Here is a 25,675-nt window from a genome sequence, read left to right as displayed (position 1 = left end):
CTGAGGGATGCCCATCATCCTTGCACTGCATTCCTTGATATTTATAGTGTGTTTTCTCCCAGTTTCTATGAAGGGAATAAGAAAGTGCAGTTTTTTACTGTGGGAATGCACAAAATTAGAGGGTTTTGGGGAGGCTACAAAATGCAAGCTGAAGAGACAGCAGAACTGTGATTAGAGCTAAGCAGCAGCCATGATATAGGCAGAGTTCCCGGAACAGCTGTGTCAGTGACAATCCTACCTGTTCTTCTGAATCAGACACAAGAGTACTGAGAGGGAAAAATAAATCACAATCTAAATCAGAAGTGAACCCTCCATTGCAATTACCTAATTGGTCTAATATTAATCAAAATTTAGAAAAATATTTGGATTCAAAGAAACAACTCTTTGCATTACCTGTAAGATATGGTCATAATGATGTAAATCCACGATTTGAAAGTCATTCTCACCATGATACAAAAGAACTCCGTCAATCTGAAACAAAAGTGGGTTCTCTTCTCCTTATTTTAATAATGTGTTGAAAAGTAATTTTTATTTCAATGACCTAGTCCCTGCTGATTGTCGAAATGTGACTTCCCTAATTTTAACCAATTCACAATATCTTTTATGGGAATTACAATGGAAAAAACTTCTTAATAAATTGGTTGAAAGATATTAAAATAGTCCTTATGAGAATATAGATGTTACCCAACATAGCAGGTGATCCACTTTACCATAGACCAGAAAATCAAGTGGTGGAATTGCCTCAGCTTGTATTAACAGATATTAAAGATGCTACTAGAAAAGCTTTGTTTTCAGTTGAGCCAGCTGGTACCCATGTAAATGCTTATACTACTATCAGACAAGGTGGAACAGAGACAAGGTGGAACAGAATCCTATGGTTCTTTTCTATACAGATTAACCCAAGCAGTCAAAAAGCAATGTCCAGATAAGCAAGCTCGCTCCTATATTGTTCAAAACCTTGCTTTTGTAAATGCTAATGAGGAATGTAGAAAAATTATTTTAACTTTGCCTGATCAGCCTCCAACTATTACACAGATGCTAACAGCTTGCAGTAGGCTCACTTCTGCACAACATCTTGCTAACATACAGGTCAATGCATTAGGAAAAACATTGGAAGATAATCTGACACAACAAATGGATAAATTTGAAAAACTCCTAGAAAAACATGAAAAAATTTGGGAAAAATCTGTTGGTACTGCACCGTTGGACTCTGATAAAAAGACCTGTGGTAAACCAGGTCACATTAAAAAGGATTGTCCTATGAAAACAATCCAACCTAAACAAATTTCTATTTGCCCTCCATGTCGAAAAGGGAAGTATCTTTCTAAGTGCTGTGACTCTCAGTTTGACATTGATGGCAGACCTTTGTCGTTAAACTTAAAAAAGAGCACAGATTACCACCGTGCCCAGACACAAGTAGTGGTACCCCCTGGCAGCCAGTTACCCAGTCAAGTGGTGTTAGTATGTCAGTCATTTAGCCCTAATTTAACCAATCCTCAAATTATTCCAGCTCAATACCCTCAAGTGCAAGGTTCAAATTAGCCTCCTCAAAACCGATTCATCTGTGAAATAATTTGTGTTGTGTGAGCATTCCTACAGGAATTGTCAATCTTTTTCAACAAAGACAAAATGTTTTGATTCTAGGAAAAGCCAACAACAAAATTTTTAAACTCTCAATCCTTCCTTCTGTGTTGCCTTCTGATACAAGGCAGGCGACCTGGTTCGGAGAGACAGCACGGCGACGCAAACTCTCCAGGGTCACTCGGGCCAAAGAGCACGCAGACACCAATGTGGTGGATGGTCAAAAGGCCTTTATTATCTCTTCTCATGGGGTTTTATAATCTAGGGTTTTCTATGTCAGGGGGGGTCTGTCTTTTACCATCTATGGTTAGTAAGGGGTGGCAATTTACTGGGTAGGAATGAAAATTACTGGCATCTGGTTTAGGGGGCTGCTTTCCTATGTTAATTTTCTTATCTAAGGGAACAGGGGCCCTGTCTTCCCGTAACATCGCGAGATCTTCTGAACGCCTGACCCTATCTACCACACTTCTGTTGTTTCAGTAAATTGTAATGAAGAGCTAATGATTTTAGCTCTTGCACTTGATGTTCCTATGGTAATTCCACCAAAAACACCTATTGCTATTGCATTTCTGTTACCCATGAATATACCCAAGCAAAACAACTTTCCAAAGAATTCAGTTGTGTCTGTGCCATCTAGTACCTCTGGTCCAGAGGTCTTTTGGGTGCAATGTTGGGACAGTAACCAAGCAAAATTGACTTGCTGCCTGACTCACTGTGGTAAAACAATTTATGTTACAGACATGCCAGATACTGGTGCAGATGTCACTGTAATTTCTCACATGTTCTGGCCCAATGATTGGGATTTGGTGGTTCCTTCATGTTCCCTTACAGGGATTGGAGGTGCTGCCACGTGTTTGCAAAATGCATCCATTATTAACATTACAGGTCCTGAAGGAAAGACAGCAACAGTGCGTCCTTTTGTTGTTCAGAAGGCTCATTTTTTGGGAGAGAGACATCCTGTCGCAATGGGGAGCCAAACTGGAAGTGGGAAGTGGGCCTTTGATGGAAACCACGTCAAAACCTGCCACTTGAAAGCTGACCTGGAAAACTGATCATCCTATATGGATTGATCAATGGCCTTTAACAGAGAAAAATTTAAATATCCTTAAAAAATTGGTAAAGGAGCAATTACAACAAGGTCACATCTCCCCCACAAATAGTCCCTGGATTTCAGCAGTGTTCATCATCTATATGAAGACATCGGACTCCTGGAGGTTGTTTCATGACCTGAGGAAGATCAGTTAAGTGATTGAAGACATGAGACCTCATCAACCTGGACTCCCTTCTTTATCAATGATCCCAAAACACTGGCCTCTCATTGTCATTGATTTCAAGGACTGTTTTTTCCACATTCCACTTTATCCCAATGATTCTCCAAGATTTGCTTTTCCAGTTCCCATTATCAATCGAAGAGAACCCATGCAGAGATATCACTGGAAATCATTGCCCCAAAAAATGAAGAACTTGCCTTTAATTTGCCAGTATTTTGTTACCCAAGCTTTGTCTCCAGTTCAACAGAAGTTTCCCAGATCCATGATTCTGCACTACATGGATGATTTTCTCATTGCAGCTCCAACGCGCAGGCAGAGATGGAGTGAACCCGTGCTAGTGTTGTTACTGAAATTCAAAATTCTGGACTTGCAATTTCTGCTACAAAAATCCAGGAAGTTCCACCCTGGAAGGATCTTGGATAGAAGATGACTGAGAAAACAATAACACCACAGAAGATACAGCTCCAGACCAGTGTCAGCAATCTGCAAGGCTTACAGCAGCTTTTGGGAGAAATCAATTAGGTCAGACCTGTTTTGGGAATCACCAATGATGAACTGGGTCCACTTTTCAATTTACTGAGAGGAAGCTACAACATCCAAGAACCTTAATACCCGAAGCTCGTTCAGCCCTTGACAAGGTCATGGGAGCTCTCCAAAGACAGCAAGCTCATTGCTGTATTCCAGAAAACTCTTTCCTTTTTGCAATTTTAGGAGAAAAACCTACACTTTGTGGTCTCATTTTTCTGTGGGACCCTTCTGAGAGAGATCCTTTGTTGATAATAGAGTGGATTTTTCTTCCCTAGAAGTTTCCAAAAACTATTTTCACAGTTTTAGAGATGATAGCACAAATTGTAATTAAGGCCAGGAGCAGATTGTTAAGTTTAGCAGGTCAAGAATTTGCAGTTATCTATTTACCATTGAAAAAAGATTATCTTAATTGGGCAATGCAAAATTCTGATGATTTGCAGTATGCATTGTTGGACTTCCCAGGTGTTTGTTCTGTTCATTACTGTTGTGGTCCGTTCCGGTTAACGTTTAACGCGATGATTTTCTTGGTGCAAAAATATCCAGCAAGGCACCGGGGATCTGCAGTAACAAATCAACAAAATGTAGTTTTATTGAAATAACCACAACTGAAAAGTATTGGTGAGGGGAACTGGGGAAGAAAGGGAGAAGATAAGGAAAGAGGAAGGACAGGAGGGTGGAGGAGTTATAGCTACTGAGACGTGGTGCCACTTTTGTCCTTCAGGGTCCAGCCATCGAAGCTCACTTGGTCACGTCTGGGGAGATCTCAAAAAGCGCGGCTAACCAGGGCTCCAATTATTCGATTTTTTTGCTGGGGGGAAGGGGAGCCAAAACAAAGGTCTCCAAGAAGGGGGAAAGAACAGAAAAAGGGGGTTACACAGAGTCCTAGCCAAGCAACACACAAAATCATTGTTTTCATGGCCCAGTGCTCGCAGGTGCATTTATTCTGGGCAGCTTTTCCCCGGATTGTGCACACCTCCCCCAAGCTGGGGGGGCGGTGTTCAGTCCCAGTCTCTGGAAGAAGGTGCGAGGGCGGTTTTATTGCATGGGGATTTCTTGTCTTTGTTCTTTGATGAAGAGACTCACATTTCTGCTTGTCTGTCACAGTGATTGAAGGTAGATGAGAGGAGTCCTCTCTTGGAGCGGGGAGGACCGCCCCAGAGCTCAGACCAGCCAGGCCAGGAGGTAGGGAGAAAGTCCAGATCCATTGTTCAGAAAGGGCAGAATGCCCCCTTCAAGTTCAGCATGGCATGTTCTGCAAACAACACCTGTGGAAACAGTGAGCTGAGAAGCTCCTGACCTCCCCTCCCCACTGGCTCAACCGTTTTTAACTTTTCAGTGGTCTTTTCTTCATGACAATTGTGAGGCAAAAACGAAGGACATTTCGGACAGACTCTCACACGACCCCATGACTCACGATTTTCTTGAGGGAATCTTCATCAGCAGAACTCTGGAGTGTCGTTGATGAATCTTCAGAACTCGTTGCATGTTGGTAGCATAACCTGGAAAAAATAGGGATGACAGAAAAGAGGAGGATAAACAGAAGAGAGAGGGAAAAGAAAAGAAAAAGATAGGGGAAAGGGAAGCAATAAACAAATATAATTAATATTGATTATCATAATAATTTTCACACGTGGTTATTCTTTTATAACAATTTCAAAAATGGCTAATTATAATAACTTCCAAAAAATGGTTAATTAATTAAAGCAATATCATTTGTATAACAATTTCAAAAAATGGTTGAAACAAATCACAAATAAAACAAAAACAACAAACAAATCATAATGTAAGCATTGTCTTCTAAAAATTATTTTCTAAAATATTCTACTAAAGATCAAAATAACCTTCTGTAAATCATACTTGAGAACCAAAAATTGCTCTAAAGCACACATGCTCAAATTATAATTGTTTTGTGTCAAATGTTTTGGGGACGTCTATAGTATAGAGGACATCGGCTAAGCGGTGTGCATTGATTACAGACATCAATCTCCTTAGCCTTTTCATCAGGTTCCCATTCAGAATGAATAGGGCTGCTGACAAGATAAAGCCAAGTGTAATTAGAATCAAAAGAGCAACAATTGGATGGCACACACTGTTCAGGACACCTGTGGCAGTAGGTGACCACCCAAAGAAAGTATCCCACCACCTTTGCTCAGCATCCTGCTTTACCCTCTCCATAACCTGGTGTATTTGTTCTTGAGAATTTCAACCAGATCCTGATAGAGCAGCAGTTGTCTCACGAGGGTGAGGTTCATTCCGATAGGAGTGGGCATCAGCTTGTGAATCAGTGTGTAATTGGATTGCAATATGTAGTGAGAGGTAACTGGAGCTTCATAAGAGAAATCACATCCTACAATCTTAGTAAAGTTACAAGCACAAAAGTTTGATTGATTCTTTGTATCTACCCCAATATCTTCTACAAAAACAAAATCACAAATGGTTCTAAAGCATGCACAGCCATTGCCTACGTATAGAAGAACTGTTTCAGTAGCCTCATTAGGACGAATCTCAAAATGACAGATGTTTTGCTCCGTGTCTAAACAGATATCCTGAGCTACGATTGCATTGCTTTCACAGATGAACCCTTGTTGTTTGTGGGGGCCTGAATATATGTATTGTTATGGAGAGAGTCCCTGTTAAGATGTATGTATTATAAGATCTATGTATTAAATAAGTGGGTCCTTATGGAGAGAGTCCCTGTAAGATCTGTGTGGGTCCTAGTTACTCCAAACAAGCTACAGCTGCGAAGTCCTTAGTTGGGCAGCAGCTGTAGCTCGTGAAGGTAACTGGAATAAACAGAGGTGGATCGAGAGGCCCAGGAGGAGCCCCTGAGAGGACACACGAAGAACTGTGCTGCAGAGAAGAACAGCTTGGTACAGTATGGGACTTGAGAGATATGGACTACAACGAGAATACAACAGTTGTTCTCGGACAATACAAGATTCCAGATTAACAGTTTGCCATTTGTCATTGACCTGACGGGCCCATCCCCTATGTTCAGTGGGATAGAGAACAGCTCCATCATGGTTTAATCCTAATGCAATAACAGGGAAGACTAAATGTACAGAAGCATTGCGTATGGTTAAAACAAAAGCAGTGGCTGTGTTTGAAATGGGATCATAGGTAAAGTTCACCAGGTTCCACCAGGATTGGAATTCTCTTTCAAATTCAGTGGCACTGTCCCAAAGTATTTTCCAAACTTCTGTGGGGAAGGTGCCTTCCTCGCCCTCTCTTATAATTGAAGCAGAGACCGACTGCATCCACAGTTGTGCCTGGATACAGCTGAGGGCTAGGGAAACATTGTTCTGTGTAGCACTAAGTGCATCAATCACCAATTTGTGGTCATTCACGTTTGCTCTTTCCCAATTTGGCAAAATGTTTGACAGCAGCCACTGGTGTGTCCCCAAGGCTAACAGAGATGACCTCAGAGGTTGCTGTAATTTGGTTAGATCTCTAGTTGTAGCAGCCAATTTGTTCATTAGTACTTCAGAATCAATGCTATTCAGAATTCCCAATCCTGTACGCATAACACCGGTCACATCTCTTGGTGTTCCAATTTTAAAAGAGCTTCGTTTCCGAAGCCAAGTGGTCCAGCCTTCAAAAGAAGTTTGCAGGAACGGAGAACAGGCTGACTGGATTTCTGAAACGTTGCTCTGCATTAGCAATTTGACCTGTTTGAGAGACATGCCGGATTGAATAATATTTGTTGTTGGCCAGTTTTCCTAATCATATAAAGTCCAATCTTGAAAATTCTTGGGATGAGTATGACTGGTGGTACAGGTGAAGTGGTGACAGTGGTAAAGTAGGTTTCAGCATTTATTACAAATTTAAAAGAAAGGTCTTGTGTATCCTTGGACTAGAGGCAAACTACCTCCGCAGTGTGAGTTAATGTAAAAATGTGCCAGCAGTCTCGTACGCTTAGGTGCGTACAGACTTGCTCCTGTTTGTTTTCCTGCTTTGCTATAGTCAGACCCATTAACCATTCAACACCCGATGCTAATTTGTTCTCGCACTACTCCTTGAAGCTGCCAGGTTTTCTGTTTCTCCCATTCTTGTCAAGTATACGACTTGTCTTCATGTGTAACTACTGTTAGTAAGTTTAGACGCATGACATCTCCCATAGATCCGATAAATTGCAGGAAGGCTTGAGACCAGGGCCATGTAAAGGGGCCTCCTGTTGCCTCTGCCAATTGGGGTGTGATTGCTGTGTTTACCGTGCTCAGTGCAGGCCTTACAGTGTCTGCCCTTTGAGATGTATTAGAGAAGGGCTTCACACCTTGCGTCTGAGAGAGCGTAATTACAGCACTTGGTGTGAGTTTTGGTACAGTGTTTATCTTGAATGTGTAAACCAAGCCTCTTAGTCCTAATGGACTAGCTGTGTCATTCTGCCAACGACATGTCACGTAAGTGCGTTTGAGCAAAGTTAAACTGTACCACCAATCAAGTGATGCATCATTACAATCTCTTGTAATTGCAAGATTGTTAGTTTTGAGACCTAAAGCATAACTACCAATATGTTCCTGGCGGCAACACAGAGCGAGGGGACTTTTTATTTTGAAACTTCCCCATTTCTTCATGGGACATAATTTTGCTGAAGGGATGTCCAGATGATTCCTTCCACCTGTTTCCATAAAATTTCCTGCAATTCTGGTGGAGGTGGCATTTTCATGGAGAGTTCCTTCCACCTTTCTGCATGTTACCAAAATTCACTCACCAACTGTTCCCATCTGTCACGGTTCTCATCAACTCATTCTGGTCCCATCTCCACTCATTCGGGTGGTACACCTTGGAGTCATGCAGCACTAGGGTTGCCAGGCTCGGGTAACGGCCCTTGGGATAGGTTCCAAGAACATTGGTGTGCTGAATGATGGCTTCGGGCCACAGCTGCTCACCAGGAGGTTGTCCATGAAATTGTGGTAATATGCAGAAAAGTATTAGCAAGGCTATCATATTTCAGATGATTCTCATGTCCCTCGGGGTTCTCCTGTAAAAGCAAGAACAACAAAAAATCATGCCACTGAGAGGCAGAAAGGAGTTTAAAATGAGGGGATTATCCAGCGTGTGTGTATACAGTGCTCTTTTCCAAGAGCGTCAGAGGCTACCCATGCATATTTATTCAGAGGGGTTTTCAGCACAAGTGGTACCTCGCCCAACGTGGGGAGGTCCACTAAGACAGGTTGTCCAGGGTAATGTGATGGATTGTTTGCATCGTCAGGACCTTCCAGTGAAGGGATGATGCTTGGAGGTGTGGGGTAAAAGGCAGTAACTTTGGGGCAGCCGTTCACCCCCCACCTGCCATTTACACCTTAACAGCCTCCCTCAGTCAACAGTCCCAGTTTGCTTTCTGGGGCATAAGGAACCGCTTTAAAAGGCCATTTGTCCTTTCCACGATCCCGTTAGCCTGAGGGTAGTAAGGAGTATGAAAAGTCCACTTTATGCCTTTGGCTCTGGCCCAATCCTCTACCACTTTAGCAGTAAAGTGAGACCCGTTGTCAGACTGAATTTCTTGCAGCTTTGGAAAAGTTCCAAACCACCCCTGCAAAGCTTTAACTGTATTATCACCTGTGGCCCTTTTAAAAGCATCAGCTTGTACCAACCCAGATACAATTTCCACTCCTACCAACACAAAATGTTTACCTCCTGACTTCTTAAAAGGACCAATATAATCTACCTGCCACACATCCCACAAGCCTTTACCTTTCCTCAAATGCAGAGGATCATCCTCTAAAGGATGCCTTTCCAGTCACTTGCGGCACTGTTCGCAGGCCGATATGCATGTTTTACACATTTCCCTGGTGACTGGCCAGCCGCGGGCGTGTGTTTCCTCGTACAGATCTTTTGCACCTGTGTGCTCTTTTTACATGTAACCATTCTAACAGTTGATTCCAATCCTCTGAAATAGTTTCTTTTTTCAGGGGGCTAAGCCTTGCTAGTTCATCAACTCTGTTGTTCCATTCACCTGCTTGATTCCCATCTGTTTGATGAGAAGCTACCCAACCAACCAGAAAGTTTCCTTTACTGGTGATTTCTAGGATTTCTTTGCATTTATCTTTCTGCCACACTGGGATTCCGTTAACTTCCCAGCCATTCTGTTGCCAGAAAGGGAGCCACTCAGTGCAGCCTCTGTATACTGCATATGAATCAGTGTAGATGTAAACGGGAGAAGTGTTTTGTGCCTCACGCTGGAAAACACTCCAGAGAGCTATGAGTTCTCCTACCTGAGCGCTGCCCTCCCCTTCTGTGATGATTTTTTTCACCAGATGAAATATGTAAAGCAGCCGCCTTATATTTCCAAATCTTTCCTTCCTGCTTTGAAGAAGCATCTGTAAACCAACAGTTTGCTGCTATTTCAGGTGAGAATGGTGGTGCTACTTTTATTACAGAAACAGGTTTGTCTTGACTACTATCCAGGCTCTCAGTGTCTTGTATTGCCAAGAATTTTGCAGCACCTTCTGTAACAGAAAAGCTATTGCAGTAGTTCTCTATCTGAGCATATCATTTCCTGACTGACAACATTTGGGCTATGCCGCCAGGTGGAGGGGTCCCATTTGTGACAGCTTTAATTACCTTGAAGGGACCTCTCAAGATGATAGCTTATTGCCGTGTGATTTTTTCTACTTCAATGAGAGCTAAGCTAACAACAAACAATCCTTTTTCCAGGTAGTGTGTCTTTTTTCAGCATCTTTAAAACCACGGGAAAAGAAGCTGACAGGCCTCGTTGGACCCTCAGGACCTCGCTGCCAGATGTGTATTGATAGTCCTGAGGAGGCAAATCCCCATTCCACTTGGAAAGGGTCTTTAGGATGAATGGGCCCCAATGCCTGATGTGCTGTGGCTTCAAAAATCAGCAATTGTAATACTTCCTCCTGAGAAGGAGTCCAGTCTCATTTGACTCCTTTCCTTAGTAACTTGTAAAGGGGCCTAGCAATGACTGAGAAATCTGGGATATGTTTCCTCCAGAATACTAACAGTCCTAAGGCTTGCTGGAGGTCTTTTTTGTTTTCGGGCATTTTTATTTGCTCTAAAGAAGTTAAAGTGTCAGGTGCAATGCATGTGCTACCAGATCGCCACCAAATTCCTAGAAATTTTACTTCCTGACAAGGCTTTTGATATTTCTCTGAAGGAATCTTTAAATCAAGGCTCTCCAGATGAGAGATTATATTCTGCTGGAGATCCCCCACTTCTTTAATTTACTCTCCTCCCACCAAAATGTCATCAATGTATTGGTACACAGCTGCAGTGTCAGGTTTAGGTATTTTTTCTAATTCCTTATCTAAAGCATGGTGTGCTAGTGTTGGAGAGTGTTTTTATCCCTGAGGGAGTCTGGTGAATGTGTACTGTTGTCCCTCCCATGTGAATGCAAAGCGATCCATGTCCTCTGCCTGTATAGGTATCATGAAGAACATGTCTTTGACATCTATGGTAGCCATGATTGTGTGAGCTTTTTCTTGTATTGATGTTATTAGTTCAGCTAAATTTGGCACTGCTGCAGTCAGAGGGTCAGTGTTGGCATTGAGCCTACGGTAATCAATCGTAAATCTCTACTTCGTGTTGGGCTTTTGGACTGGCCACACGGGTGAATTGTATGGGGAGTGTGTGTTAATTATTATTCCTTGATCACGCAAATCCTGAATAACTGGTTTGATGCCTTCTCTAGCTTCAGAAGGCAAGGGATACTGTTTCACATTGATTATTTTACTGTAAGGCAGTGCAGGTGCGGTCTGAAGCAGCCTAATGTTAAGTGGCAGAGTGCCAAAAGACCACAGAAAACCCTCAGTGTCTTCCCACTGCCTTCCTGCAAGGACATCCATCCCTAGCAGATTATTCGGGATGTCCCCAATTACCATTTTGACAACCAATTGATTTTCTTCTCCAGGGAGTGTTACTTTGACCAGAGCAACATTCATTGGTTCTATGGTTCCTAAAGCATTAAGAACGCAGCATTGCCTTATTGTTGGAACAACTCCACACTTCTGAGCATCTCTATGTGTAAGTGCGGAGATCTGGGCTCCCGTATCAACAATTTATGTTACCAGAGCTTTTTTGGGGCCCATGATTGCTGTAATTAACATGTCTCCTGGTTTATTTTTTGTGAGCATTCGTAAGTAAACCCAACCTCCACCCCTTCGCTCACCTGTAAACAGTGGAGATATTAGTTTCCCGAAAGCTCTGTTGGTGAAGATTCACTGTTTGTGTTTTGGGGTACGGGCGGGTGGGCAGTTATGTTGCTTAGGCTCTGTGAAAGAAGTTGCGAAAGAGTTACTTCCGGCTTACTGCTGGTGCTTTTCAGGAGACACGCAGCCAGGGTTTCACTGTCCAAGTTCTGTGAAAGAAACTGAGAAAGAGTTAATTTTGGGTCACTGGCTGTGTTCTGCGGGAGGGGCTGAGACGCAGCCTCACTGCCCAGGTTACGAGGGAGAAACTGGGGAAGGGTTAACTTTGGCTCATTGCCTGTGTTCTGTGTGAAAGACTGTGATGTATTTTGTGTACTGAACTGTGTATTGGTAGGAGTATTTGTTAGTTTCTGGTGAGGGAGGGGGATCGGGGCACTGGGCTGGGTATTTGTTTTTCTAAAATTCCAGTTAGTTATTATTTTCTGCAATTTTTCAAGTGGTAGACCATCCATTATGTCCCGGGGAACCCCCTTCTTTATTCCCAGCATCCACCAGCGTTGTCTGTTGGAAATCTGTTTCCCTGGTTCTGTGTTTTCAGTGTTAGGGGTTCCCATAAACCGGACACCTTTTGCTTTTTCTGATTTTTCTTCTAGGGTTTTTACAGGCCCATACTGTCTGCAATAGTTTATTAAATCAACTGCTACCTCACTCCATGTCCAAATTTTGCGGCTGCTGCTAGATGTGTCAGATGGTGTTGTGGGGGTCTATGTTGGTGTATAGGGTGATGGGGCAGACTCAGACTGATCAGTGGAGTTGTTAAGAAATCTTTCTAGTCTATCTATTGGGCTTAGAGCCATAACTGTTTTTTGAATAGTGATTGCTGTTGATTTCAATGTTTCTGAAAGCCCACGAATTAAAGGGGTCATAATTTCAGGCTTCACAGGCAATTGCATTGGGGATTCAAAACCACGAATTAATTTTTTCTCATGAATCATTTGCAAACATGCAGCTTTTTGTACACTTTCTAGGATTTGGTCAGGGGTAGTGGCAATTGCTAAGGGATCACCCCTTTCCAGGGGATTTATTCCCCCAGCCCAATAGGCTGCACGTTGTGTTAGAGACCAGGCATCACGCTTATCTCCTGTTGTTAGGAAAACACCATGTCCCCAGTAACCACTGGCCTCTTGTTCAGTTAACTTAATCTGGTCTCCGCCAGTGAGGGACACATGGAACACATATTCCGTTTCTGATTCGTGGGGGAGGCGACCGAATTCCTTTTTTAGTTTAGCTAATTCGGTAGCACTGAATGGTGTTTGTTTGGTTGTTATGTGGGGATCCATGTCTTCATCATTAATGTAATTGTATTCAGTTTTAATAAAAGGTCTCAAATGAGGACAACAATTTTCCCCACAATTTTTAACTGTCTCAGATTCCTTGTAAGGATAGTTTTGTTTTGCTGCCTCAATTTCTTTGTAAGGATAAATCTTTTTAATGGAAGGTGTTACCTTTTCTTCCTCCTCTGCAGAGGAGTTGATTTTGTGTATGGTTTTGGTGTGTTCTTCCCTAAGGGCAGCTCACAGCTTATAAATTTCATTTCTGTCCTCATTTAACTGTTTTTGCAAAATTTCAACCAAATTTTGAAGGGAATCTATAATTACCATTTCTTCAGTTCTCCATTTACAGCGGTTTTCTATGGCTGCAGTAAGACATGCTCCGAGAACTGAGCAAAGAATGCTTTTATTTTTACCCATTTTGAATTTTGATTCATGTTGCAGAGAACATATTCTATCAATGATATTTTCCAAATTAAACCAAATGTTCTCTGCCCAATTTTCTCCACCAGATGACGGTTTGGCATTGTGTTTGGCAAGCAACGTGTAAAAATCAGCTTTTGCTTTAGGATCGAGATTTTCACTCATTTTGTGTGAAGGGACTAGGACTATACCAGGGAGCTAATTTGCTAACTCAAGTTATACAGACTTTTTGTTCCACTCTGTCTCCCTAGAAAGCTGAAGAAACCAAATCTGTCTGGAAGGCACTGTTTTAATTGCTTCAGATTGTCCCTTCCTTTCCAGACAGTCTAGATACACACACTCACACACACACAAATATTTTCTTTGTGAGGGGACCAGAAACCTAGAACAGGGAAAAAGCCACTCAGCCTTCGCTGGGCCGCCCCTCGCTCCCTGTGTAGGTGAAGGGACAATATCTGTCTAAAAGGCATTGCTTAATTACTTCAAATCTGCCCCTTCCCTTTTAGACAGTCCAGGTACACAAAATAAAAAATACAGCAGTAAAAAACAGCAACAGGTTCAAATTCAGCTCAAGTACAACAGTAACAGGTTTAGATTCAACTCAAATACAACAACAACAGGTTCAGATTCAACTCAAATACAACAACAACAGTATCAATATCAATATTAGTAACAGCATCAATATCAGGATCAGGAGAAGTATCAGTGTCGATGTCCGTGCCAGTAAAATCAGTAACAGAAGTGACAGTAACAATTTCCCCTGCTTTTGCACCGAAAAATCTTTTGAGTCAATTCCGGAGCCTGTGTGCTCAATCGAGCGTGAGATTTGGCTTTGGTGTATGCAGTCTGCGAGAGGTTACAGACTACACAAAACCTGCAAAATCTCACTGGCTACTGGAATCCTGTCTGTGACGCCAATTATGTGAAGGTCCACCTGACATGAACGGGTGACGATCGATTTTTTGGTGCAAAAATAACCAACAAAGGCACAGGGGTTTTGCAGCCAATCAACAAGATGCAATTTATTGATAATAACTATAGCTAAATATGCGTTTGGTTAGAGGATCCGGGGAAGAGGAGGATAGAATAAGGAAAAAGGAAGGAAAGAAGGTTAGGGAATGGGGTATAGCTACCAAGACGCGATGTCTTCGGGGTCCGGCCACCGATGCTCGCTGGTACATGTCTTGGGGAGATCTCTCAGAGAGGCAGTCGAACCGAACCCCAGATATACTGTTCTTGGTTGGGGGAAGGGTGGCCGAAATTATGTTTCCATGGAGGGGAAAAGTCCATTGTTTTCATGGCCGAATGCTCCCAGGTACGCCTGCTCTGGGCAGGTTCTCCCCCTTCCCTGAGTTGGGAGGGGGTACAGTCCCAGTCTCTGGAAGGAGGTTGCCAGGGGGGTGTCATGGGGGTGCCAATAGGGTGCCAGAGGGGTTCTTGGTTCTTTGATGAGGGGATTTGCATCTCTGTTGGTCTGTCACGGTGGTTGAAGACAGGCAAGAGGGGTCTTCTCTTGGAGCGGGGGGGGGGGGGGAGCCACCCCAGAGCTCAGTCCAGCCAGGCCTGAAGTTTGGAAGAAAGTCCAGTTCCATTGTTCAGAACAGGGCAGCATGCCCCTTCGAGTACAGCATGGCATGTTCTGCAGACACCATCTGTAAACACACTAAATACGCATGAGACTTTCTTTCCCAACTGGCTCAACAGTTTTTTAACCCTTCAGTGGTCTCATGACAATTGTGAGGCAAAAACTGAAGGATTTCCGGATGGACTTCCACACAGGGCTACATGGAACCAAAGCTCCAGGGCAACACAGAGTGGCCTCCTGTAATCAATGGTCCATTGTGACACTGTGGAGCCAAAGGAGAGCATTGTGACACAGCAAAGCCCCAGGGTCCAAAGGTCCATTGAGATATTGCAGACTTCATGGAACAGAGAAGTCACATGACATTTTGGGGCCTGGGGAACCACACAGACCATTGTGACACTGCAAGGGCTCATGAAATCCTTGGGACCATTGTGACACAGCGGGGCCTTATGACACCTGGGGGCCACTTTGACGTTGTGGGACTCCATTGAACCTGGGGGCCAGTGACACTGCAGGTCTTCTTGTAATCAAGAGGCCATTGTGACACTGCTGGAACCCATGGAATCAAGTGTCCATGATGACAATGCGGGGCCCCATGGATCCAAGACACCCTTGTGACACTTTGGAGCCCCATAAAACAAAGGGAAAACAGAACAGGTCTGGCTGGTTTGGCTTCCCATAGACTGCCTGACTGGTCCAAGTGACCTTTGCATGTTGAGGGTCACTTCTCATCTGCTGCTGAAACACTGGGGCTCTGTGCTTTCCTTCCCAATGGAAAAGAACTCTCCTTCTGCTCCATACACACATGGCCAGAATTGGGATTTCACCTCCAAAGTTCCTTTATATCCAGGGATTCTTCCCATAGGAATATTGCCAGGACAAGACTGGCTGGCAGTAGTTTCACAAGGGTCACCTCTCATCTGTCCTCAAAACACTGGGGGAGGCCTCATGCTCTCCTTCCCATGGGAAAGAACTGTCCTGCTTCTCCAGGTGCCCATGGCCAAGATTGTGTTTCCACCTCCAAAATTCCCTCAATCCAAAATCTGCTATTACTGACATGTCTAGCTGGCCTTGGCCTACTGAGGCTCTCACCTGCCTTCCAAACCTTGAGGCTCTGTACTTTCCTTCCCATGGAAAAGAACTGTCCTTCTCAGCCAGGTGCCTATGGCCATAATTCGGATTTCACCTCCAGCATTGCCTGTTGTGAAAGACTGGAGGAGATTGTTGGCTCTAAACATTTTGTGTGGGGGGGAGGAAGGGGCAGGTCCAGCCTTGCCCTGCCCTGTAAGCCCAGCCCTGCCCTGCCCTGTGACCCCAATCCTCCCAGTGGTTTTACGGTTTCTACCTGACCCACGGCACACTGAACCCACAGCACCACTGTCCCACCCTGGGCACTGGGGCCCTCTTGGCTCTACTCAGGGCTGCTGCTGTACTCGGGGCACCCTAAACCCTGCTAGGGACCCGTGTCCCCCCACTGCAGGGATTGTACAGGACTCACACTGCCCTGATCCTCCACACACCCGGAGCTCTGTTTGGGGTTTGAGTGCCAACTCACCAATTCACCTGCCACCTTTACTCGAGTTTGGTGCACAGGGAAAACACCAGCCAGATATCTGCAAGAGGTCAGGAATTACACAAATTTTTACAGGCAAAGTACAAAAACCAAGAAACTTTGGAAGAGGATTTCATGCAACATTCAATTACAAAGAAAACGCTTATCATAGCAGTAACTTCATTAACTTAGTTCATTTGATGTAGAAATTGTTGAACACGTAAGCTGTTGAGGTACCCAAAAAATGTTCCATATAAAAAGCATGACAGGGTCCGTTCTAGTGGACAGATGACCTGATGGTTCGTAGGAATGATCTCAGAGTGCAAAAACCAACACGGTACAAGGGGGTTTGCAGTGATAATCAAAACAAATGCAGTTTTATTGAAATAACTACAGCAAAAATGCGATAGAGGGATTAAGGGAGAGAAAAAGATAGAGAAAGAGAGAGAGAGAGAGAGAGAGGGGATATAGCTACCAACGCAGAGACGAAGTCCTTCAGTCCAGTCCAGCCGAGGGTTCGCCTGCTACACTGGGGAGATCTCAAAGGCTTTAGCTAACTCAGAGGTTTTTATTACTGAAAATTGTGAGGGGGGGGAAACAGATACAATAGGGAACAGATGTAACAGGTAGTCCATGTTCTCAGCAGTAAATGAGCTTGATAGATGTAACAGGTAGTCTATGTTCTCAGCAGCAAGTGAGAGCCATTGTTTTCTTGCTCCAGTGGTCACAACCCGCAGGCAAACATCTCGCTTTGGTCAGCTTGCCTTCCCCACACACCGCCCCCGGGCTGGGGGTTTCAGTCCCAGTCCTTGGAAGGAGCAGAGGGGCCTTTTAGGAGTTTCATGTCTCAGTCCGTGATGGAAAAGCTTCTCACATCTCCGTCTGTCTGTCACGGTGGTTGTAAAACAGATGAGAGTCTTCTGTGGGAGACCACCTGAAACTCAGGAGAAGTCCAGCCAGGCCGAGAGGTGGGACAGCTTCCAGAGCTGCTATTGTTGCAAACGGGGCATGGTGCCCTCTTCTTAGCATACAGGAAACACACTTGTGGAAACAATGGCTTAACACTGAGCTTTCAGGTCTCGGGGCCTGTGGCGTGTGACTTTTCTCCTTCAGAGCCAGATATAGGCAGGGGGGGGTCTTCTCTTCAGTGGGCTCCCAAGGGCGATTGTGAGGCAGATGAGGGAAAATTTGGACAGACTCTCACAGAGCATTAGAAGGAGAAGAAAGAGAGAGAGACAGAAAGACAGAAGCTCTATAGAAAGACACACATATGACTAACAGCTCCTAGGGTTCCAGCGTGTGTGAGACACAAACCCCAGGAGAAGGCAGAGTCCATACCAGGGGCTGACCTTCCGCTCCGTGTTTTTAAGCCTCCAGGCCTTTGTGGGTCTCCCCCCAGGTGGGATTTCTGATCGCTCAGGCAATCAGGGCTGGGTTAGCACTGTCCCCACTGTGTGACTGATTGACAGCTCATCCCACAGTGTCTCAGGACATTGATCTCATCCATCCTCTGATAGTGACTATGGTGACACTGGGGAACCTCATGGAACCATGGGTCAGTTGTGACCAGGTGGGTCGAAGGACACCATGGTGACACTGGGGAACCTCATGGAACCATGGGTCAGTTGTGACCAGGTGGGTCCAAGGACACCACGGTGACACTGGGGAACCTCATAGGAACAAGCGGCCATTGTGATGCTGTGGATCCCCATGGAACCAAGGGAACATGGAACAGGCTGATGCCTTCAGTTTTAGCTGTCATATTTCCAGATTCTCTACTGCATTAGTCTGTAACTCTGGAATTCATACACAGTGTTAGCAAGTTCTCTTCACAGTGTAGTCAGACAAAACAATCCTTTCCAGCCCCAGAACTGGACACTGTTGCAGCTTCAGGCACAAAAAGTGCAAACAACAGTGAATTGAGGAGAGCAAACCGGGAGGATGGGACTGCATAACCTGAGGCTGTAATTGGACAACTAATCCCAATATTTAAACGGACCAAACCTTATAGAAGTGTGAAAACTCCTGACCATCCATCCATTTTGAGTGTAGCCTCGGCTGGGCTCTTGTCCTGCTCAAGGTGAATCCTTTGAAGGCCTTTTAATAAATCACAGCAAGAGGCAGAAGCCATGAGAAAGGTGACAACTCTTTGTGAGAACAGAGTTGTGGAGCAGTGAAAAACAACTTGTTTTTCCTGAGAAAGAGCTCTAGGGCTGTGGAAAACAATCTACTTTCCCTGAAAAACACCTGTAAGACTGGATAAACACCAGCCACCTGTATAAACTGTTTTTTCCCTCTTAGATAGAAAAATGAAAACTATCTCTCACAAACTTTTCCTGCACATACACACCAGGGGTTTGAGTGACCAATCAATACAGGGTAACAACTTGTTGCTGACCAACTAGGCATAGACAGGTGTTATGTTTGCCCAATTATCCCATCGAAAAAAAACCAAACAATATTTAAGGTAGCAACGATTTTAATTGAATCATTTAGAAAATATATAAATAAGGGATAATTTGGTTCAAATAATAGCACATAAGCAAAAACAACCGTGGGGTACGGAGGGCAGGGTTCAATGACCCTTGCCACTTCACGTACAAGCTTGCCGAGTGAAAGTCACCCCTTATATGCCACATGTCAATGCCATTTCCTCCCATTTTCGGTTCGTCACTTTTCTGTCTCCGCCTTCATTACCACCTTTACCAGGCATGCGCCACCACTTGGTTTGGTGGTCGCAAAGTCTTTGGGGGTCATCACTGATGAAGGCCCTGTAGTCTTCTTCGCTGTCCTTTAATTCACCTTTGGGTTACACATGCGCACCAAGCCAGTACAATGTAAGCCAAGACTAACGTATCACTGCATCTACATATCAAAGCAATAAGTCCCTTATAATTACCATTTTCTTGGACCCAACCAGGTTCTTGGTCATTTTTAGCAACTGTATCTTCAGCTTCTTTCCTGTGGTCCTTGAGAACATCTCCTGGGAAGGGGGGGTGGGTGGAGCCCCTCCTTTCCATCTCTTCTTTGGCATTACAACTTTTAACTATTAACTGTTTTATTATTCTCAAATATTAATTACTGTATCAATATTGATTACTGTTTCAATTTTTTATCAGCACATATCATACTTATTTATCACACGGGGATGTTCTTAAAAAACCCTACAAAAAAGCCTATAGAAGGACCGTATAAAAATAGCACAGGATTGATCCTTTCTTTTTGCACCGTAAAACAGGTCCTGCATCCCTCTTTATTGGGTGCTATTGAAGTGCCCTTTTATTTCATAGCTTTTTGGATGGTCTGTTCCAGTTCACCCCCTATACGTTGTCTTTCCCCAAGCTGGATTATTCTCAGGTTATATCCTTCCCCTTTTACCCTTCAATCATTATAATCCCGACCCTATATTCCAGTGCCTTCCCTATCCATCCCTGTAAACTCTGCCCCTGTTCTGGACCCTTCCCTGTCAGTCTCCTGTAAACCCCTCCCCTGCAGGTTCCGCCCCTCAGGAATTCCCCTTATGGATGATGCCCCATTGGCCCATGTGACCTGCCCTCTCCACCCCCTTATCCCATTGGTCCCTGAGATGTATTCCCCTCCTTTTGCTCCTCCCTCCCTGATTCCCTATTGGCTCAGTGATCATGCCCACCCACAGTTCTGGTGCTATATAAAATCCTGAGCACACTGGTGCTTGGTATTCTTTGGTGCCTGTTCCCTTTGATGAATAAAGCTTCCTCAGAATCTCACACCAAAGGCCTCCCTCTCCTCTTTAGACTGCTCCTTGACGCTGACACCATTCCAGCTGTGGAGCAGGTGGCTCCAAGGTTCAGTTCTCCCTGTTTCAGGGGAAGCTGTTCCCCACTCATGGCACGCGGCGCCCCTGAGCCAGCTGTGGACTCCAGCACCGTGTCAGCCTGGGGCTCCTGCTGGGCTGAGTCTGCCCTCAGGCAGGGCTCAGCTCCCCCACAGCATCTCAGTGTCACCTGTGAGCCCCGTGGAGAAGACTCCTCTGTGCCCTCTGCTCAGAATTTCACTGCCAGGACAGCAGGAATGTAACCCAAACCTGCCTTCATCCTGCTGGGGTGGGGAACTCCTGCACCAGGGGCTTTCTGGCCATTCTGCTGCTCATGGCCAAGACATTTTCCTTGCCCCTCTGCCAGGGCAATGCTCTGTGCCAGTTCTCCCGTGAGGCTTCCATGGGGCGATGTCAGCACCAGTGGTTCCTTCAGTATTGGAACTGGAGTCAGCGAACATGACTGAGCTCTGGTGAGCTCTCAGGATGGCCGGGGACAACTGATCCACCTGGCCCTCCCCAAAATTCACCCAAGTCCTGCTGGAGCCGATGGACCCAGCGGCCAAGAACGACCCCAGAGCCAGGTAGAACCACTCGCCCTTTTCCAGGATACTGCGGTGGCTCTACCCCACCGTGGCTAGGCATTACAGGTGACCATATAGGGCCCCTCACCCAGGAAACCCCACAGCCCCGCAGGGCCTGGTAGACAGGTAGACCCAGCAGTCCTATCCCACCAGGAAACCAAATTTCAAGACCAAGAAATAATTTCAACATACTTTTGATATAGGAAGTTTTTTTTTTGGCATTTAAATTCTTTTGAGTAAATGAAGAATTTTGGGAGTGTTCCATTGTATTTTCAGGGATGCCCAATGAAGGCAGGAATGATGCATTTAACTCCATGTTTTCAGAAGGCTAATTTAATACTTTGTAATACTGTCTTATATTAAAGAATACTACACTATACTATACTATACTATACTATACTATACTATACTATATTATACTAAAGAACAGAGAAATGATACTTAGTGAATGTTCAAAAGACAATAATGAAAACTCCTGACTCTTTCCAGAGTCTCGACACAGCTTGGCCATAATTGGCCAATGAGTCAAAATAACTCACACCAGAATCAAATCAAACAAATCACCTGTGGGTAAACAATCTCCAAACACATTCTGCACATGAGCACAACACATGAGAAGCAAATGAGATAAGAATTGTTTTCCTTTTTCTCTGAGGGTACTTAGCTTCCCAGGAGAAAAATCCTTGGCGGAGGGATTTTTTCAGACAATGTGAATGCCACAGTGTTAGAGATGAGTAATGAGATGGTTGGCTCTCCCAATTAAAGGGTGAACATGGTTAGTATGTTAAGAGAAGTTGTAAAAATTTATAGTTCTGTTATTGCAATGTGTCCCCCGCCACCCAGCATTGTTATCCCGGGATGATCTTGGTAGTCCGGGCATTTGGGGAAGGGCAGATTGTTCCTAAGAGGCACGGCTTAGCAACACCTGCCCTCCAATGCAGTTCCACGAAAGCAGTCTACACCAATGGACAGTGACCAAGAGGCAACAGACAGCCTTTGGGAGGAGCTAGGGCTGCTTGTTGCAACAGCAAGGATATAAAAGGGAGAGCAGACATTGTGTGGATGAGCCAGCCACGCGGTTACCAGCCACGAAACAGGGAGAAAAAGTTTTAAAAGAAAGCTTGTTTTGAATTTTTATTTTTCTTTTAAACCCAGGCCATTCCTACCACTTTCACAGTGAACCATGAAATAAACAGGGCAGGAGACTTTTTCTCCTTTTAATGCCTTTATTAAAAGTGATCAGCTTAAGGTTGGGAGGCTCGACGGGTCCGCAGCTTCTCTGTCATCGATCCCAGGATGACTCGGAGGAGGAGGAATGGAGGAATGTGTAGCTTTGTCCACTAAGGGGCAAAGGTGAGGGTCCTACCCTCACAAGAGCAGTGGGGATATACCCCATGTTACAACTTTTGGGTTTTGTAGTCTTGAGGTCTTGGTTCCAGCTGAGGTCTTTGCGCAGGGCGAGGGGCAACAAAGGTTCTCAGCGTCTCCGCAGGCTCAGTACTTTGCTCCTCACATCCAGACATAACTTTGATCTCTTAATTCTGTATTGGCTTGTTGTTTTTGGAGTTTTTTTCGGTAAGTTTGGTAGGGTGGCTTCCCATGGCATGCTGGTCTCAAGGTTATTTTGCATGCCCTCTGATGCCCCCCCCATGTCTCCTCCTTTCACTGTCCAGGGAGAAGGGCTATTAACTTAGCTTTAGGCAGGGCCATACTGATACAAAAGGAGAAATTAACAAAAACAACCAGTGATTACAATAACTAACAGGTAGAACTCCACCTTGGCAGCAACTGGTGTAACTGGTTCACACTGAAACCTTTCTTTTTTTTTTTTAATTGGCAGATTTTTTACTTATAACAACCTACAACCTTTCTCACCACCTGGACACCCACCCCTCCAGTCAACCCACTCCCCCTGGACTCTGCACAACTCCCAACACACCATTTGTCTGGGGGAAAGCACAGACTGTGTCAAGGCAGCAGAGCCCAGACCTGGCCTGACTTACCCGGACCGCTGGAAAGGAGGAAATCCAGACCCACAGACACACACATGGACACAGAGCAAAGCTTTGCTCAAAGGGTTTACTGATTCTTGATGAATGATTATTCAGGGGAAATGGCCCAGGGCTCAAAGGGTTCAGGGGGTTTCTCTAGGGATGATCATCTCCTCATGCCACTGGAGAGGAAAAAGTACATTGGTCCTTCAACCCTAACAGACAAACCCCAGAAGGTGACCTCTGGAGCCCACTGGGCCATGGATGGGCTTTGTTTCCAGCCCTGTCCCTGCAGGCACGGCTCACCTAGGCATCCAGAGAGGCAGCCAGGCGCTTCTGCCGCAGGAGAGCCCGCAGCTCTTCAGCCACAGGGGGCTGGGGAAAAGGCAGCGTTAGAGACACACTGGGGGCACTGGGCTGCACTGGGAGGCAGGGGAGAGCAGGGGGGCCTTGGGGAAGGGGCTGTGGCAGCAATGGGGTGCAGGAGCTGCTGTGCTGCTGCCCAGAAGCACTGGGCTTCTGGCCAAGAGGCACAGCTGGGGCAGGGGCTGCATCCTGGCTCATCCAGGGGGTCCTGGGGTGACAGGGATGGGAATGCAGCAGGGCCCTGGGCAAAGGCTTCCCTGGGGAGGAGCCCTGGGGCAGGGCATTGTCTGGGCTATGAGGGGGGTGCACTGAGCTGTGCTGGGACACACTGGGATGGCCTGGGCTGTGGTGGCCATGCAAGGGGAGGGTCTGGCACCGGCAGAACTCGTGGTACCCACCAGAGGCGTCTCCAGGACTGCGTCATTGTCTAAATCCAACTGCAGAGAGAGCTGGAGACCTCGCTGGTCACTGGTATGTCCCCAGTGCCAGCAAGGGATGGGGGGACACCACAGTCCCCCAATTCCCTGAGGGGATGCCCTCCAATGCCAGCAGCCTACTCACCTCCTGGAGGTCATCTTGGGTTCCTTCCAGGAGTGCCTGGAAAGGAGAACAAAGGCTGGGTCCAGACTGGACCTTGTGGGGCTGGGGGGGACACGGGTGAAGGGAGCAGGGTGCAGGCAGAGGGATGGGAATTCAGGGCCTCCAAGGAGATCTGTTTGAGGTTGGGGGAGACCCAAAAACACTGATCTGGGGTCAATTGAGAGACCAGAGGACAGGGCTGGGGGTGTGGAAGGAGCAGGGTGTGAGGTACAGGGGAGGAGAAAGGAATTGAGGTGTAGGGACATGGAAGGGCAAGGGAGGGGCTTGGTGGGGACAGAAGAATGAGGACAGATGGGGACAAAACCAACAGGACTGGGAGATGGGGGGGGGTGGGGGGGTGAGTCAGGGAATTGCACAGGGGGACCCCTCTGCAGTGGCCAGGAAGAAAGGCAAAGGATTGAGGGGGGACTTTAAAGGAAAGGCCTCAGGAATGGTGAGTGGGAGGACACCTGGGGACCCTGAATGGGACACAGAGCAGGGACCAGAAGGGTGGGATGGGAGGCCAGAAAAGGCAAGATGTGGGGACAGCGTTTGGCGGGTGCCTCACCTTGGCCTGTGCCGGGGGTCACAGCAGGATGGAGAAGAGCAGGGCCACGCTGAGCACAGCCACCTTCATCTTCCTCTCGCTCTGGGCAGCGCTGCCTGAGGCTGCAGCAGATGAGGAGCACCTTTATCCCTGCCGGGACTCCTCCCTGCACCCTCCCTGCCAGCCCCCAGGCCAAAGCCCGGCTTGGCACAGCCCCCAGCCCTGGCCACAAGTCCAGCCCTGGCACAGAGTCCATCCCGTCCCACCTGTGGCACGGATCCAGCCCCCTTGCCCGGCATCCCTCCAGCTTCCTGCATGGGGCAGCTGCCTCTGGAAGGGCCCAGGCACCTGGGGGCCAAGGGGGGCAGGCAGGGAGCCAAAGGCACCTGGGGACCCTGTGGGGACAGCCCCCAGTCCAACACAATCCATCCTCCAACAGTCTCCAGTGCCAGATCCCCCATCTCCTGCTGCCCCTCCCCTCCCAGAGCTTTCCCTGTTGGACACCCCAGAGCTTAGCCTGGCCCCAAACCCAGCATGTGGGAGAACAAGGGGAACAAGGGACATGTGATCAGGTGGCTGATTGGCATCTCAGGCACTGCAGACACTGGGGAGCACTGGGCAATGCTGATCACCTGCAGACAAGGCTGAGGGCTGGGGAATGGCTCAGCAGTGACAATTCCCACATCCACACAACCCGATATCCCTTTCCCTGCAGACGCCAAACCCGACCAAGCTCCATGCCCAGAGCACTCAACAGAGGGGAATATGCCCTGCTCTGCCCCTCATCCTCTCACACCTGCAGCCACGGAGCCCTCCCAGAGCACCTGGGTCATGGCCCTGGCTCTGGGCCCCGGCCAGCACTGGCCCTGAGCAGGATGTGCCATCCCAGGGACATGGGGAAGTGGGCACCTATCCCCAGGCAGCCACTCGGAGCTAATTGGGGTAACAGAGGTGCCCTGTAAGGAGGAGGGGTGTTGGTGCCCTGCCAGCATCTCTGACAAGCCCTGTTTACCCAGGCCCTGAGGCACCAGGAGGACATTCAGACATCTTGGGCTTTCAGGAAGGAAAATCCACAGTGAAGTGGTTCCTGAGAGCTGTCTATGGCTGTGATTCCTGTTTGACATTCCAGGGCATTAGTGAAGAGTTCTGCACATCTCTTTCCCCAGGGGCAATGTGGATCCATCAGGGAAGTGTTATGACCCAGCTGGGAAAACATTTCAGGCCACTGCCTTGACTATATTTGCTCTGGAACTCACCCAAGGAGGTGCAGGGCCCAAGGGGAAGATTTTCCTTGGGAGTTTTGCTGCTTTGTGCCCTTGGAGGAGACACCAGAGTGTCCTCCTGGGGGATTCTTTGACCAGATGGACAAGAGCTGTGACATCATTGGTGGGCTGAGGTCATTTTGGAGAGAAATTGAGGAAGTGTCTGCAGGG

At 46.3% G+C, this 25,675-nt stretch overlaps 1 protein-coding gene across 1 annotated transcript in view; it reads right to left on the bottom strand.

Annotated features, from left to right (window-relative positions):
* Nucleotides 1–23,691, bottom strand: part of LOC141729977 (uncharacterized) — a 105,026-nt gene extending 81,335 nt beyond the window's left edge. The window contains exons 1-4 of the mRNA XM_074546635.1: nucleotides 23,678–23,691; nucleotides 23,057–23,125; nucleotides 12,287–12,874; nucleotides 12,154–12,226 (exon numbers count right to left, since the gene is read on the bottom strand). Coding sequence (XP_074402736.1) covers nucleotides 12,154–12,226; nucleotides 12,287–12,874; nucleotides 23,057–23,125; nucleotides 23,678–23,691 — 744 coding nt within the window. The remainder of the gene's footprint in view (nucleotides 1–12,153; nucleotides 12,227–12,286; nucleotides 12,875–23,056; nucleotides 23,126–23,677) is intronic.
* Between the last annotated feature and the right edge of the window lie 1,984 nt (nucleotides 23,692–25,675).

This window comes from Zonotrichia albicollis, chromosome 8 (assembly GCF_047830755.1).
Source record: "Zonotrichia albicollis isolate bZonAlb1 chromosome 8, bZonAlb1.hap1, whole genome shotgun sequence".
In the NCBI taxonomy this organism is placed as follows: Eukaryota; Metazoa; Chordata; class Aves; order Passeriformes; family Passerellidae; genus Zonotrichia; species Zonotrichia albicollis.
This window is presented reverse-complemented; position numbering and strand designations above follow the sequence as displayed.